The sequence below is a fragment of the Haliotis cracherodii genome, unplaced genomic scaffold, assembly GCF_022045235.1.
Source record: "Haliotis cracherodii isolate W230 unplaced genomic scaffold, xgHalCrac1.p SCAF_6, whole genome shotgun sequence".
Lineage (NCBI taxonomy): Eukaryota > Metazoa > Mollusca > Gastropoda > Lepetellida > Haliotidae > Haliotis > Haliotis cracherodii.
This window is the reverse complement of record NW_027266319.1, coordinates 7,379,784-7,393,639: the sequence shown is the minus strand read 5'-3', so window position 1 is coordinate 7,393,639 and position 13,856 is coordinate 7,379,784. Positions and strand designations below refer to the sequence as shown.

General features: G+C 40.8%; 1 protein-coding gene across 1 annotated transcript; it reads right to left on the bottom strand.

The window, feature by feature from the left end:
* Positions 1 to 214: 214 nt before the first annotated feature.
* Positions 215 to 13,726, bottom strand: LOC139445528 (GATOR1 complex protein NPRL2-like). The gene is made up of 11 exons (XM_071226670.1): positions 13,641 to 13,726; positions 11,852 to 11,943; positions 11,191 to 11,359; positions 10,396 to 10,504; positions 9,551 to 9,687; positions 5,487 to 5,584; positions 4,597 to 4,633; positions 3,593 to 3,686; positions 2,539 to 2,656; positions 1,800 to 1,957; positions 215 to 874 (listed from the first exon to the last, which is right to left on the bottom strand). The coding sequence occupies exons 1-11, from the start codon at positions 13,707 to 13,709 to the stop codon at positions 807 to 809; spliced, it is 1,149 nt and encodes a 382-aa protein (XP_071082771.1). The 5' UTR covers positions 13,710 to 13,726; the 3' UTR covers positions 215 to 806.
* Between the last annotated feature and the right edge of the window lie 130 nt (positions 13,727 to 13,856).

Below are 13,856 nucleotides of genomic sequence, written 5' to 3'. Positions count from 1 at the left end.
TGAGGCAAGAGAGTTAACTGACTATTAAAAGTCCAGTTTCCACCCTTGCCGAACTAGGCTGGTATTATGGAGTTACATTTTGTCTGGACTAACGAGTCTATGCATAGTCCAATCAATATCGCCCACCGAAATCGAAATCCGGTTCGCAAACTGTCATGCAGATTTTGATCGATTGCAGGATTTGCAAAGCATGTGCACCGCCAACTCGTTGTCCAAATTCTTTCATGTTTTTAATCAAGGTGCACACGTGATTTGATACATTTCGCAATGTAAGACCAGTTTTATCACAATAAAGATCTTGATTATCGATCAGATCGTCCTGACTGGGCGCCACCATTTTGTGTGAAGCAAAGGCAAGTGGTACGAGAGGTTGCATCTGATTGGTCCATAAGAGAGGCTTAGAAGGGACATAACTGGTAATAGCCACTGGTGGCGCTACTATCGAGCTCAGTAATTCCAGCCTAGTTCGGCAAGGGTGGAAACTGGACTTAAAGTCAGTTAACTCTCTTGCCTCAGGAAGATGTTGAATATATTCACAACTTAAATCTCCAGAAACGGTCACATCTGCAGTGTTCCGTAGCACCAATCATTAACACACTGAAATATCTTGAGCACTTTCAGATGCTGTCAACATTTACACACACAGCACAGGATGAGAACACTTGACAGTGACAGACAAGTGACTCCAGTCTTGAAACGGTTCAGTTGGAATGCACTGACATGTTTGAGGTGATCACAATTGCTGTCTATTACCAGACCTGGCAGCTTGTATTCTGATTTCCTTCCTTCATCTTGGGTCAAGCAGGTCACTTCCAACAGACCACCACGCTAGGGTCACTCTCCATCCGTTCATCGAGCTCCAGCTGACTTATTCCTGTAACCATGGCAACCATTCCAAAGTTAATATTGACAAAACTGGCATGTTCTCATGCTTATGGTTCTCAATGGTGCCCTGTAAGGGTGTCGTAGATCATGATATCAATGTATCAGTAAATTCTGAATGTCGATACTGTTTCAATACAAATTTAAGAATATTAATACTAAATTAAAAATTAAATTAATGGAGGGGTGGGAAGAGGGAATCCAAGACAATACGTCCAAATTACATAACAGATCTTAAGCACCTTCAGATGCTGTCACCAAATTTAAGAATATCGATACTAAATTAATAATTCACTGCCAGTGAAAAGTTTACATATTTCATGATTACCATGGTTACGATGGACAATGAGAAGGCAGAAAAATCTATTTTATACAAGTTCATATTTAGCATCCGATTGATTAACTGCAGATCTACATAGGTACCCCGGTAATTTTTATCATTGTTAATCTATTCCCACTCAGAATATTTATTTTTTTTAAAATTTTTTTTTTTAATCAATATATCAATATCGTGATAGTTTCCATAAAGGGAACACTGCCAGCATGCAGACTTCCTGAAGCTGGTCCGACATATATAAGTACTGTCATGAAATAGATGTAACATGGCTGACTTCTGCATTGCACTGGAAGTGTTCTGTTGTCAGAAGATCTGCTACCACTTCTCACCTACATGAAGCTATTTTCCGAAAATTTAAACTAAGCTGAAGTGAATCTGAGCGTTAATGTTCTTGAATATTGTTCCATCAATTTTTCAGCTGTCTGTAAATATTAGTTTCATCCAAGCAGATTGGGGTTGATAGCATGATACAAATATAAACATATTGGGTTGGAAAACATATTTCAAACATTCTAATATTCATCATGAAAACTGGATACTATTTTCCTAAGTCTGTGACAGTTAAAAAACGTGTACGTACCATGCCGGCAGCAAATTTCGTCTGAGTTATGGACTCCATTAAAATACTGATAGAAGGGCTGTAGTCTAGATGACTGGCCGGGCTCGTTTGGCAGTTTGACGGGGTACTTGTGAAGATGGCGAATCAGGCCATTCATCAGTCCAAACTGAACTAGTTTCCTGGAAGATATCAGCAGTGAACAATGGTGTAAGTTTTCCTTATTGTTTGTTGTTTAACACTGCACTCAGCAATATTCCAGCTATATGACAGCTGTCTGTAAATAATCAAGTCTGGACCAGACAATCCAGTGACTGACATCATGATCATTGATCCACATAATTGAGATCGATGACATTCATCAACCAAGTCAGCGAGTCTGACCACCCGATCCTGTTAGTCGCCTCTTACGACAAGCATAGTCACCTTTTACGGCAAGTATGGGTTGCTGAAGACCTATTCCACCCTGAATCTTCAGTTTTGTTTAACAGCATTCAGTTCTATAATGGCGTGTCAGCTTGATATGGGAAAGCCCAAAGAGATGCAGGTCCAACGTGTGAAGTCCATTTCTGGTGTCCCCATGATATAGCTGGAATATTGCTAAAAGTGGTGTAAAACAATACTCGCTCACTCATTCACTTTTGATGATCGTGAAAGTGGTGGGTATTAAAATTTGATAGATATGAGGGTACTTTAAGCTTTAATCTGTGAGTAATATCTGTATGTGAACCTATTGTCTGAATCCGAACCTAGTGCGGCATACCTCTCGTCCACCTTGAGGGCGTGTGGGCCGATCCTGTTGCAGATGTCCTTGACAGTGGTCCCTGGGCTGAAGGAACAGTACAGCATGAACACATCGCGGAACGCCGGCAGAGAGTGACCTGGCAAGACAACACATATCCCAAAACATAATCATCATAATACAGCAGATGTTTTTAGAGCTTTACAAAATTGTACTAAATCATCAAAAACACCAAAATACATGGCTTTTAAATCAAATTAGTCATGAAGGAAGTCATTTCCTTGTTCACACTAGTTCCACTTGGTAGGGCGGGAACGAGTCCCCCTCTCTCCCCTATTACCCGACCCTACCCGGATAACCACTGCAGGTCTAAGTGGGAACAAAATGTCTGATTGGGAATTGTTTTTCACAGCCCATGCAAAAACTATTTAGATACATTTATCAAACAATCAGATCATGCATAAACTGAAGTTGACTGAAACTTTATCTTTACTCAATCATATACAAGTCAAAAAGCAATGTGCATCATTGGAAAGGAATGCGAACATTAGTGACTTGTAGTGTAACCACTGAGCTACAGTGAGTTTTTGTCATTAAACAATATATCACGTAACTAACCACGGGTCAATCTCATTAAAATCAGATCTTAGTTCCTGCTACTGCTAAACAAAGATCTGAGGACATCCCATTAGGGGTCAGTCAGAACGACCTTTCATCCGACCAATCAGAGCGTCGCTTACCAGATCATGAAAGTGACAGTCGGAATGTGATTTCTAATCATGCAGCCTCGAAAACGTTAAAATGTTGCCTGTCCCACCTTGGTTCTCTCAGTGACTATCGAAGAGTGAGTGAATATTGTTTTACAGCACAGTCAGCAATATCCCTGCTACAGGCTCTATCTGTCAATGGTCAAGTCTCCACCATGCAACTAACTATCAGCATCATCACTGATCCGATCCTCTGAGGTATAATTACACACAATCTCCATTCAGTCAGTTCTACCTACAGGGTGGCAATCAACGAACTTGTCAACCTTCATATGATGCATTTTTCCATGTGAATATATTGGTATTACCTTTTCTTGCAACAAATTGGACACATTCCATCTGTAGAGCGGAATTTTCAAACAGTGAGTTGATTTCCGGAGTTACTGTGTATACATTTGAATACTACAACAAAAAGCAAAAATGAGTAAGTGAGATGGGTTGAACAATTTTTCAGTGGGTGTCACATTCTTGTGGAAGGAAAGCACAAAGTGTTTTATTTGTTGCTTAAAGTCACGCCGCAATATTCCAGCTATATGACGGCGTTCTGTAAATAATCATGTCTGGACCAGACAAACCAGTGATTGACATCATGAGCATCAATCCACACAACTGGAATACGATGACATGCATCAACCAAGTCAGCAAGCCTGACCACCTGATCCCATTAGTCGCCTCTTATGACAAGCACAGTCACCTCTCATGGCAAGCATGGGTTGCTGAAGACCTATTTCTAACCCGGATCTTCACGGGTCCAAAGCCCAAATTATGCAGGTCTTGGGCGTTTACCACTTTAATGAAACATATGAGTTCTGGGATTCAAACCCACGATCATAGGATTATGTCACATCTAAGGGATGCAAATCTGTACAGCAAATTGTGTTGCCTTTTACTACCAATTCCCAACAAATTAGATAAGTAAACACACACAACATACCATATTCGACGTAATAAGCACCCTGCTCTAATAAGCGCCCATGGCAATATTTGTTAATATATTGGCTCGTGAACAATCTGTTTGTTGTTTAACGCCGCACTCAGCAATACTCCAGCTATATGACAGCAGTCTGTATCAGATGATCCAGTGATTGACATCATGAGCATTGATCCACGCAATTGGGATACAATGACATGCATCAACCACGTCAGCGAGGCGGCCACCTGATCCCATTAGTCGCCTCTTACAACAAGCATGGCCGCCTTTTACAGCAAGCATGGGTTGCTGAAGACCTATTCTACCCCGGATCTGCACAGGTTTATCTTGTCAATTACTGACACTTAACATGAACATGATCTAAGTGTTTATGAAGCTCACCTGGAAAATGGATATCAATTTAATCACAGTATAATGTCTGAAAATAAAATATATCAAATATTAGAAAGGAACAAAAACAAAGTATTAGTGCACAGTAGAAGTCTGTTATTCCAGAACCTCCATATCTGGATTGCTTACTGTGAGGAACTTAAAACAAGCAGAGAATCTCACCTGAATGTTGTTTCATATAAACAATGTCAACGAGAGTTCACAAAATATGTGATATCAAAAGAAACTTGGGTGAGATTCTAGTTACCTACCAAAATAATAATTTCAACTTTTTCAGTTTGTGATCTAAGCAGTTTCTTTTGTGTAAAAGTACAGCTAACCAGCTTCAGTGGTGGAGACATTAGTGATGTCACTTGATAGTGATGTTATGGTAACCAATGACATCCCAATGGTCTCTGAAGCATTGTGATGCAATTTCATTGCAGCAATATTTCCTAGGATATCACCCAAACAATATCTCCTGTAACTTCTTTGAGAGGCATTTAGAAGTTACTAAGTAAGGATAAGATTTATGGATGAACAACTTCTTTATTACAGTTAGGAGCAATATTATGCCTGCTTATTATCTTCTGTGTCAGTCTCATGTTTGGCTATTTCCGTCAAGCAAAAAGACTGGATAAGCCAGCGCCCTCTGTTGGCAGACTGCTCCATGGGAAGCCAGTTTTGGATGACAAATAAAAGACATTACTCCTTTAATGTTATTCATCAATATGGAAATTTGTTAATCTGGCATTTTGACTGGACACTGTCCTGTCAAGACTGAAGGGGTTTCTCTGTCAATGACTACTTCCCTTGTCGAGTGCTGGTGGACAAACGTTCCAGTTTAGGTTTTCTATTTAACTCTTAAATTGTCCCCCCCAAAATAATCTCAACCTGCTTACATCAGATTCTGGAGGCAGGCTTTGACCAAGTTGATCTCGACATCAGCCTCCGCAGCAATCCTGGCAACATGGGAGTAGCCATCAACATAGTGCAGAATCTGGACAAAAACAAAAACACATCTACTGTACTGATACTGACAGAAACAAACCGGCACATGATTCAAGTGAAATGGCATCTTCCCGAGGCAAGGCGTTAACTGACTATAAAAGTCCAGTTTCCATCCTTGCCGAACTAGGCTGGAATTTTGGCTGGACTAACGAGCCTATACATAGTCCAATCAAAATTGATTACTGAACTAGACACCCTGTTCGTAAACAACATGGATTTCAACGTACAGATTTCGACTGAAGGATTTGTAAAGCATGTGTACCGCCTTCTGGGTGTCGACAGATATTTGGAAATCTTTTCATGTTTTAAATGAAGGTGCTCAAGTGATTTGATGCACTTTAATATAGATCTTGATTATCGATCAGATCATCTTGATTGTGTGCCACCTTTTTGTTTGAAGCAATTTCAAGTGATATGCGAGATCTGATTGGTCAATAGGATAACATAGATGGGACATAATTCATGATAGCCACTGGTGGCACTACAATCAAGTTCAGCAAGGGTGGAAACTAGAATTTTAACTTCATATCACTTCAAGGAAACCAGTCTATTGTTTCCGTCACCTGGAGGGCATTGTTGATATCATTCCAATCCAATTTTGACATAAGGTCGAAATGACCTCACACTAGAAAAGATGCCAGTGCTGAAGATTGTTGACGTCATTTTGAAGAAGGCAGTCGTAATCTGAGGCGGGCCCAAAAGGATTAAGAAATAATGGGTAATATAGAAATTATCATACTTGCATGTGCGTCATATATGAGGGAACACATAGCTAATGAACACAGATTATTATAAGACCATGTGTCATACAGATTTTATGAAACTTGTGTAAGAATTCACAGATTACCTTTGGTCTCCCTCAGGAAATATGTTTGAATTCTGATACCCATTTCGTAAAAAATCAGTATGACACATGGTCATATAATAATCTGTATTCATCAGCTATGTGTTCCCTCATATATTCCCTTCAGTATAGCCTCAGAAACATGGTGACAGGCAACTGTGAATCTCCTGTGATAATGCTCAGCTTTTGTGTCATAATCATGATTGTCACCACATTCCATTTGTCCTGAGTATCACCAGCAACAAACAGTAGTAACTGTGGACAATGATGATTGCATATTCTCATACACCGATGACTGACTCATCTGTGTGGTGAGAGCAACTACATTCACTGACTGACTCACCTGATGTGTGGTGAGATCAACAATCACTGACTCACCTGATGTGTGGTGAGATCAACATTCACTGACTCACCTGTTGTGTGTTGAGAACAAACATTCACTGACTCAACTGTTGCATGGTGAGAACAAACATTCACTGACTCACCTCTTGCATGGTGAAATCAACATTCACTGACTGAGTCACCTGTTGTGCGGTGAGATCAACATTCACTGACTCACCTGTTGCATGGTGAGAACAAACATTCACTGACTCACCTGTTGTGTGTTGAGATCAATATTCACTGACTCACCTGTTGCCTGGTGAGAACAAACATTCACTGACTGACTCACCTGTTGTGTGGTGAGATCAACATTCACTGACTCACCTGTTGTGTGTTGAGAACAAACATTCACTGACTCAACTGTTGCATGGTGAGAACAAACATTCACTGACTCACCTCTTGCATGGTGAAATCAACATTCACTGACTGAGTCACCTGTTGTGCGGTGAGATCAACATTCACTGACTCACCTGTTGCATGGTGAGAACAAACATTCACTGACTGACTCACCTGATGTGTGTTGAGAACATTCACTGACTCACATGATGTGTGGTGAGATCAACATTCACTGACTCACCTGTTGTGTGGTGAGATCAATATTCACTGACTCACCTGTTGCCTGGTGAGAACAAACATTCACTGACTGACTCACCTGATGTGTGGTGAGATCAACATTCACTGACTCACCTGTTGTGTGGTGAGATCAACATTCACTGACTCACCTGTTGTGTGGTGAGAACAGATCATTCACTGACTGACTCACCTGTTGTGTGGTGAGATCAACATTCACTGACTCACCTGTTGTGTGTTGAGAACAAACATTCACTGACTCAACTGTTGCATGGTGAGAACAAACATTCACTGACTCACCTCTTGCATGGTGAAATCAACATTCACTGACTGAGTCACCTGTTGTGCGGTGAGATCAACATTCACTGACTCACCTGTTGCATGGTGAGAACAAACATTCACTGACTGACTCACCTGATGTGTGTTGAGAACATTCACTGACTCACATGATGTGTGGTGAGATCAACATTCACTGACTCACCTGTTGTGTGGTGAGATCAATATTCACTGACTCACCTGTTGCCTGGTGAGAACAAACATTCACTGACTGACTCACCTGATGTGTGGTGAGATCAACATTCACTGACTCACCTGTTGTGTGGTGAGATCAACATTCACTGACTCACCTGTTGTGTGGTGAGAACAGACCATTCACTGACTGACTCACCTGTTGTGTGGTGAGATCAACATTCACTGACTCACCTGTTGTGTGTTGAGAACAAACATTCACTGACTCAACTGTTGCATGGTGAGAACAAACATTCACTGACTCACCTCTTGCATGGTGAAATCAACATTCACTGACTGAGTCACCTGTTGTGCGTTGAGATCAACATTCACTGACTCACCTGTTGTGTGTTGAGAACAAACATTCACTGACTCACCTGTTGCATGGTGAGAACAAACATTCACTGACTCACCTGTTGTGTGTTGAGATCAATATTCACTGACTCACCTGTTGCCTGGTGAGAACAAACATTCACTGACTGACTCACCTGTTGTGTGGTGAGATCAACATTCACTGACTCACCTGTTGTGTGTTGAGAACAAACATTCACTGACTCAACTGTTGCATGGTGAGAACAAACATTCACTGACTCACCTCTTGCATGGTGAAATCAACATTCACTGACTGAGTCACCTGTTGTGCGGTGAGATCAACATTCACTGACTCACCTGTTGCATGGTGAGAACAAACATTCACTGACTGACTCACCTGATGTGTGTTGAGAACATTCACTGACTCACATGATGTGTGGTGAGATCAACATTCACTGACTCACCTGTTGTGTGGTGAGATCAATATTCACTGACTCACCTGTTGCCTGGTGAGAACAAACATTCACTGACTGACTCACCTGATGTGTGGTGAGATCAACATTCACTGACTCACCTGTTGTGTGGTGAGATCAACATTCACTGACTCACCTGTTGTGTGGTGAGAACAGATCATTCACTGACTGACTCACCTGTTGTGTGGTGAGATCAACATTCACTGACTCACCTGTTGTGTGTTGAGAACAAACATTCACTGACTCAACTGTTGCATGGTGAGAACAAACATTCACTGACTCACCTCTTGCATGGTGAAATCAACATTCACTGACTGAGTCACCTGTTGTGCGGTGAGATCAACATTCACTGACTCACCTGTTGCATGGTGAGAACAAACATTCACTGACTGACTCACCTGATGTGTGTTGAGAACATTCACTGACTCACATGATGTGTGGTGAGATCAACATTCACTGACTCACCTGTTGTGTGGTGAGATCAATATTCACTGACTCACCTGTTGCCTGGTGAGAACAAACATTCACTGACTGACTCACCTGATGTGTGGTGAGATCAACATTCACTGACTCACCTGTTGTGTGGTGAGATCAACATTCACTGACTCACCTGTTGTGTGGTGAGAACAGACCATTCACTGACTGACTCACCTGTTGTGTGGTGAGATCAACATTCACTGACTCACCTGTTGTGTGTTGAGAACAAACATTCACTGACTCAACTGTTGCATGGTGAGAACAAACATTCACTGACTCACCTCTTGCATGGTGAAATCAACATTCACTGACTGAGTCACCTGTTGTGCGTTGAGATCAACATTCACTGACTCACCTGTTGCACGGTGAGAACAAACATTCACTGACTCACCTGTTGCGTGGTGAGATCAAGGGGGAATCCCATGACACTCTCCCTGTCTCGGACCAGTATTGGCACATCGTAATCCTGCACTAGTGGAGGGTCGGATATACATGGCGCCACCTTCAGGTATATAGTACACGACTCTCCTGCCAAACAATATGCATTGTTAGTGTTTGAAACAAGAAATCAAAGTCAAGGGGGCCTTGTCAATATTTCAATATTCAAACTTTGGGAGTTCCTTGATTATAATATTATTGCAGATGAATCCAAGATCTCTCATAATTTCTAATATTCTATTAGGCTTTAAAAAACATAAGTGGTTCTCAGGCAATGACCTTTGAAAATATAGTTCGAACTGACAGGCTTTGTTTTTTTCTTTTTTGCTTGTTCAAACTAGTACATGAAGTATGTTTGTTTGTTAACGCTGCACTCAGCAATATTCCAGCTATATGACTGCGGTCTGTAAATAATCGAGTCTGGACCAGACAATCCAGTCATTGATATCATGAGCATCGATCTACGCAATTGGGATACGGTGACAAGCATCAACCATGTCAGATAGCCTGACCACCCGATCCTGTTTTTTTTAGTCGACTCTTATAACAAGCATGGTCGCATAGACCAGCATGGTTGCTGAATACGAATTCTAACCCGGATGACTGACTTGGTAAGAAATCTTTCCACACTTAAATAACACTTGCAAGTCTCAAAATGTAAACATGGTTTCCCAAGCTTTCTATTAGTTTTTTTAAACAGTTAACACCTTCCACTTAAAACATGAACAAAATCTGACTGACTAATATTTTAATACACTGCTTTTAGGAAAGTATGACGAGTACTGCAAGTAAACTAACTGATGGGGATGGCACAGTTTCCATATTTGTTGAGGTCTGTCAGGATGCTTGTTATGATCTTTGGTATCTGCTGTCTCTTCTCCTCATAGAACAGGAAGCCACTTTCAAGCTAAAGAATACAAATATGCACCAACATCAGGCTTGTCTCCCACACAGACTCTAAACAAATATATCCAAATCATCCCAAGCAAGTCTACAATTTTTTGGCAAGGCTCGATTTCATCAGTTTCAGGCTGAAAATGAAGAAACTCTCTTGGCTCCTTTATAATATATATCATACAACAATTTAATTAAAAACATCATTACTTAAGAAATATTTTCATTTCAGAGACTTAATGTCCGTCTACCGATAGACCGTCTCTGTGGTCTAGTGGTAGAGCATCCGTCCAGAGAGAGGAAGGCCAGGGGTTCGATCCCCGGCTGCATTATACCAAAAGACGTCAAAAGATGGTACTTGTTGTTACCCTGTCTGGCACTCGACATTAAGGGGCTAAAACAAGGACTGGTCGGCTCGGAGTCAGTATACTGTGTCTGAGAGGGGTATTCATGTTAAACTGCGGCATGGTATCTCAGTGGGCTAGCACTATAAACCGGCATCGGTCCGGACTAGTATAAGCAGCCACACACTTACACACACACATGTGCATGCACATTGCTAAATAAGTGCAATAATCTTAGATGCGATGTTAAACCCCATTTCACCTCACCTCGATTACAGTTAGGCCCAAATCAACCAAGGCGCCAAATAATAATTCCCATAATTCCAGGATAACATTTTGATAGAATATAATTTACCTCAAGTTGAGTGAAGTAAGCTGCTAGTTTCTTTACAACTGATCCAAAGTTGCAAGTGCGAGAGTCTTTGTCAAACACAAAACACAGGTTAAACATCAGAGCATTCCTCTTGTACTTGGGGTCATCAATACACACGGGGCAGCCCACTATCTTCAGATTCCAAGCATTTCTGTCAACAAGAAAAAAATTGATGCACAACTTGCAATTCGGGCATTGCTCCAATTTCACTGCCAAATCACTGGGTAGGGACACACGGGACAGATTGGTGTGTTACACAGATGGACAAGCGGTGACCATGGTGATGAATAGGGACGTGTTGGGGGGAGGTATTTGTTGAAGTTGGAAAGTTCTGAGGTGTTTCTTGAAGAAGGAAGAGAGATGCATTTTGTGAGATAAGATAAGGATAAGCATATTAATATACAATTTATTATAAAATTTCCAAAAGCCCATTTTTACATAGGTTGTGCCTCTAGCTCCTCAAAGTTGAGCAATGAGATTAACATTCACAAGCTTATTTCAATCAATCATAATCAATCTTTATTTGGTACGGAAGAGGCCACAGGCCTATACGCTCCTCAAGATAAGGTTAAGGACAACCGATTTTTTCATGTGATTCTGTCATAGCATGTTGAGGGTGGTAAAAGTATACAAGTATACAAACACAGTGATAAGTCTGTTCTGAAGTTCCGGTTTGGTGATGATGTAAATATGTACTGAATCAAACACCTCTTTGCTCATAAAGTCTTCTGGCACCTGAAATGACAAAGAGTGAGTGAGTGAGTTGGGTTTAATGCCGCTTTTAACAGTATTCAAGTTATATCGCGGCGTGTCAGCTTAATGTGGGAGGAAACCCCGAAGTGCAGGTCTCAGACGTTTACTACTTCGGTGAAACCCATGAGCACGGGTATGGTGCAACTCTGCATAGCGAATCGCAGTGCCTTAGACGACTGGGCCACAAATGACAAAGAAGATGCAAAATCAAACATGTTTTATCATGTTTATGTTTGCTTGACATCATCTTGGTCAATTGTCAAAAAAGAAATAATTTCTTGCCACTTATGTCAGATTACAACACATATTCATTACACTTCAAACGCCATATTATACTTGATTTACAGTTTATTTGGGTCAAAGTCTGCATGGATTTGTTCCTGGTTCAAAAAGGTACACAATCTCATTAAAATCAGACCTTAGTTCTCGCTACCGCTGAACAAAGATCTGAGGACATCCCAACAGGGGTCACGTAAATACGACCTTTCATCCGACCAATCAGAGCATCGCTTACCAGATTATGAAAGTGACAGTCGGAATGTGATTTCTATTCATGCAACCTCGAAAACTTTAACTCCGAATGATAGTTACAGGTTTAATGACTGAATCCATACAATCTAGACCATCTATTAGCCATTCCAGAATGTTCTTTTGTTCAGGTTTCAAATTTGTAATCGAGAATTTGTCAAAATATGTTTCGAAGTGCAGTCGCCAATTTGAAATTAGTGCCGTAAAGCACAAGAAAGCTGCCTTCTAATTGGTCATTCCATTGGTCGGTCAAAGCTCGTGCAAGGTCGGTCTGACCCGTAATGGGATGTCCTCAGATCTTTGTTGAGCTGCAGTGAGAACTAAGATCGGATTTTAATGAGATTGACAATGCATTCACCTACTTGTTCAAACTGTTTTGTAATTATCAAGACATACACCATATGTCAGTGGTTATTCCGAGTGAGAATATAGAATCTCAGGAACCTATATGCTTGTCGTAAGAGGCAATGAAATGGATAGGGTGGTCAGACTCAGTCAGTTAAATGACTAATTGCATGTCATCATATTCTAATTGCATGGATTGTTGCTCTTGATTTCAATCACAGAAATGTCTGCTCCAGATTAGATATAGACGCCATCATATCGCTGGAATATTTCTGGGTGTGGCGTTAAACAAAAAAAACAAAAACAAGCACTGCATGTATAGATCTAGGCTATGTAGTGTATTAACTTGTGCATTTTTGTATCTTTGACTTCTTTGTTTATATTTGGTCTCTGGCTAGTTAAATTTCTTCAGCTGAAAAAAACCCATGAGAACAGGGTGGACTTTACACATGTTATAGTGACAGGGGGCACGGAGGCGTTTATTCCTTTCAATCAGCTGTTAATCACTGTATGCATGACCAGATCGCTTGAAAGTGCACCTAATGGTACCTAAATACTTTTTGTTAGGGCTCTGGTCGAACAATTCCCAATCGGACATTTTGTACCTATCTCTTGAGACCTTCAGCGGGTACCCGGGTAAGGTTGTGTAATAGGGGGTTGGGTGATGGGTACCCGCGTTGTTGCCTAAATTTGGACTCGTCCTGGCCCAAATGGATATCCAAGTGCATATAACTTGATTATTATTTATTTATGTATATGTTGCATATTACCAACTCGGACATAAAGCGACCATGTTAATATCTTGCCTGGTATGTTATCTTTGGACCAGCAGTTGGATGGAATTCACTAAAGAATATGCACTTGATCGCATTCATCGTGATCGCGATCGCGAACACCTTGATTTAGAGTAGTCTCCCTTGGTAAAGTGAAAACTAGTGACTAAAACGGAACTACGTACTTTTAGTTATTACATATTTGTAAGAATTACATTCAGCTGATATTGTATACATGTCTATTAAAAA

Excerpts from the sequence above, each read along its gene's own strand:
- LOC139445528 (XM_071226670.1), bottom strand. The coding sequence starts at position 13,709 with ATGAATGCGATCAAGTGCATATTCTTTAGTGAATTCCATCCAACTGCT. Across the intron at positions 11,360-11,851 it reads CAGAACAGACTTATCACTGT|AAATGCTTGGAATCTGAAGA; the intron begins GTTTGTATACTT and ends TCTTGTTGACAG. Across the intron at positions 4,634-5,486 it reads GCCTGCCTCCAGAATCTGAT|ACATTATACTGTGATTAAAT; the intron begins GTAAGCAGGTTG and ends TTTTATTTTCAG.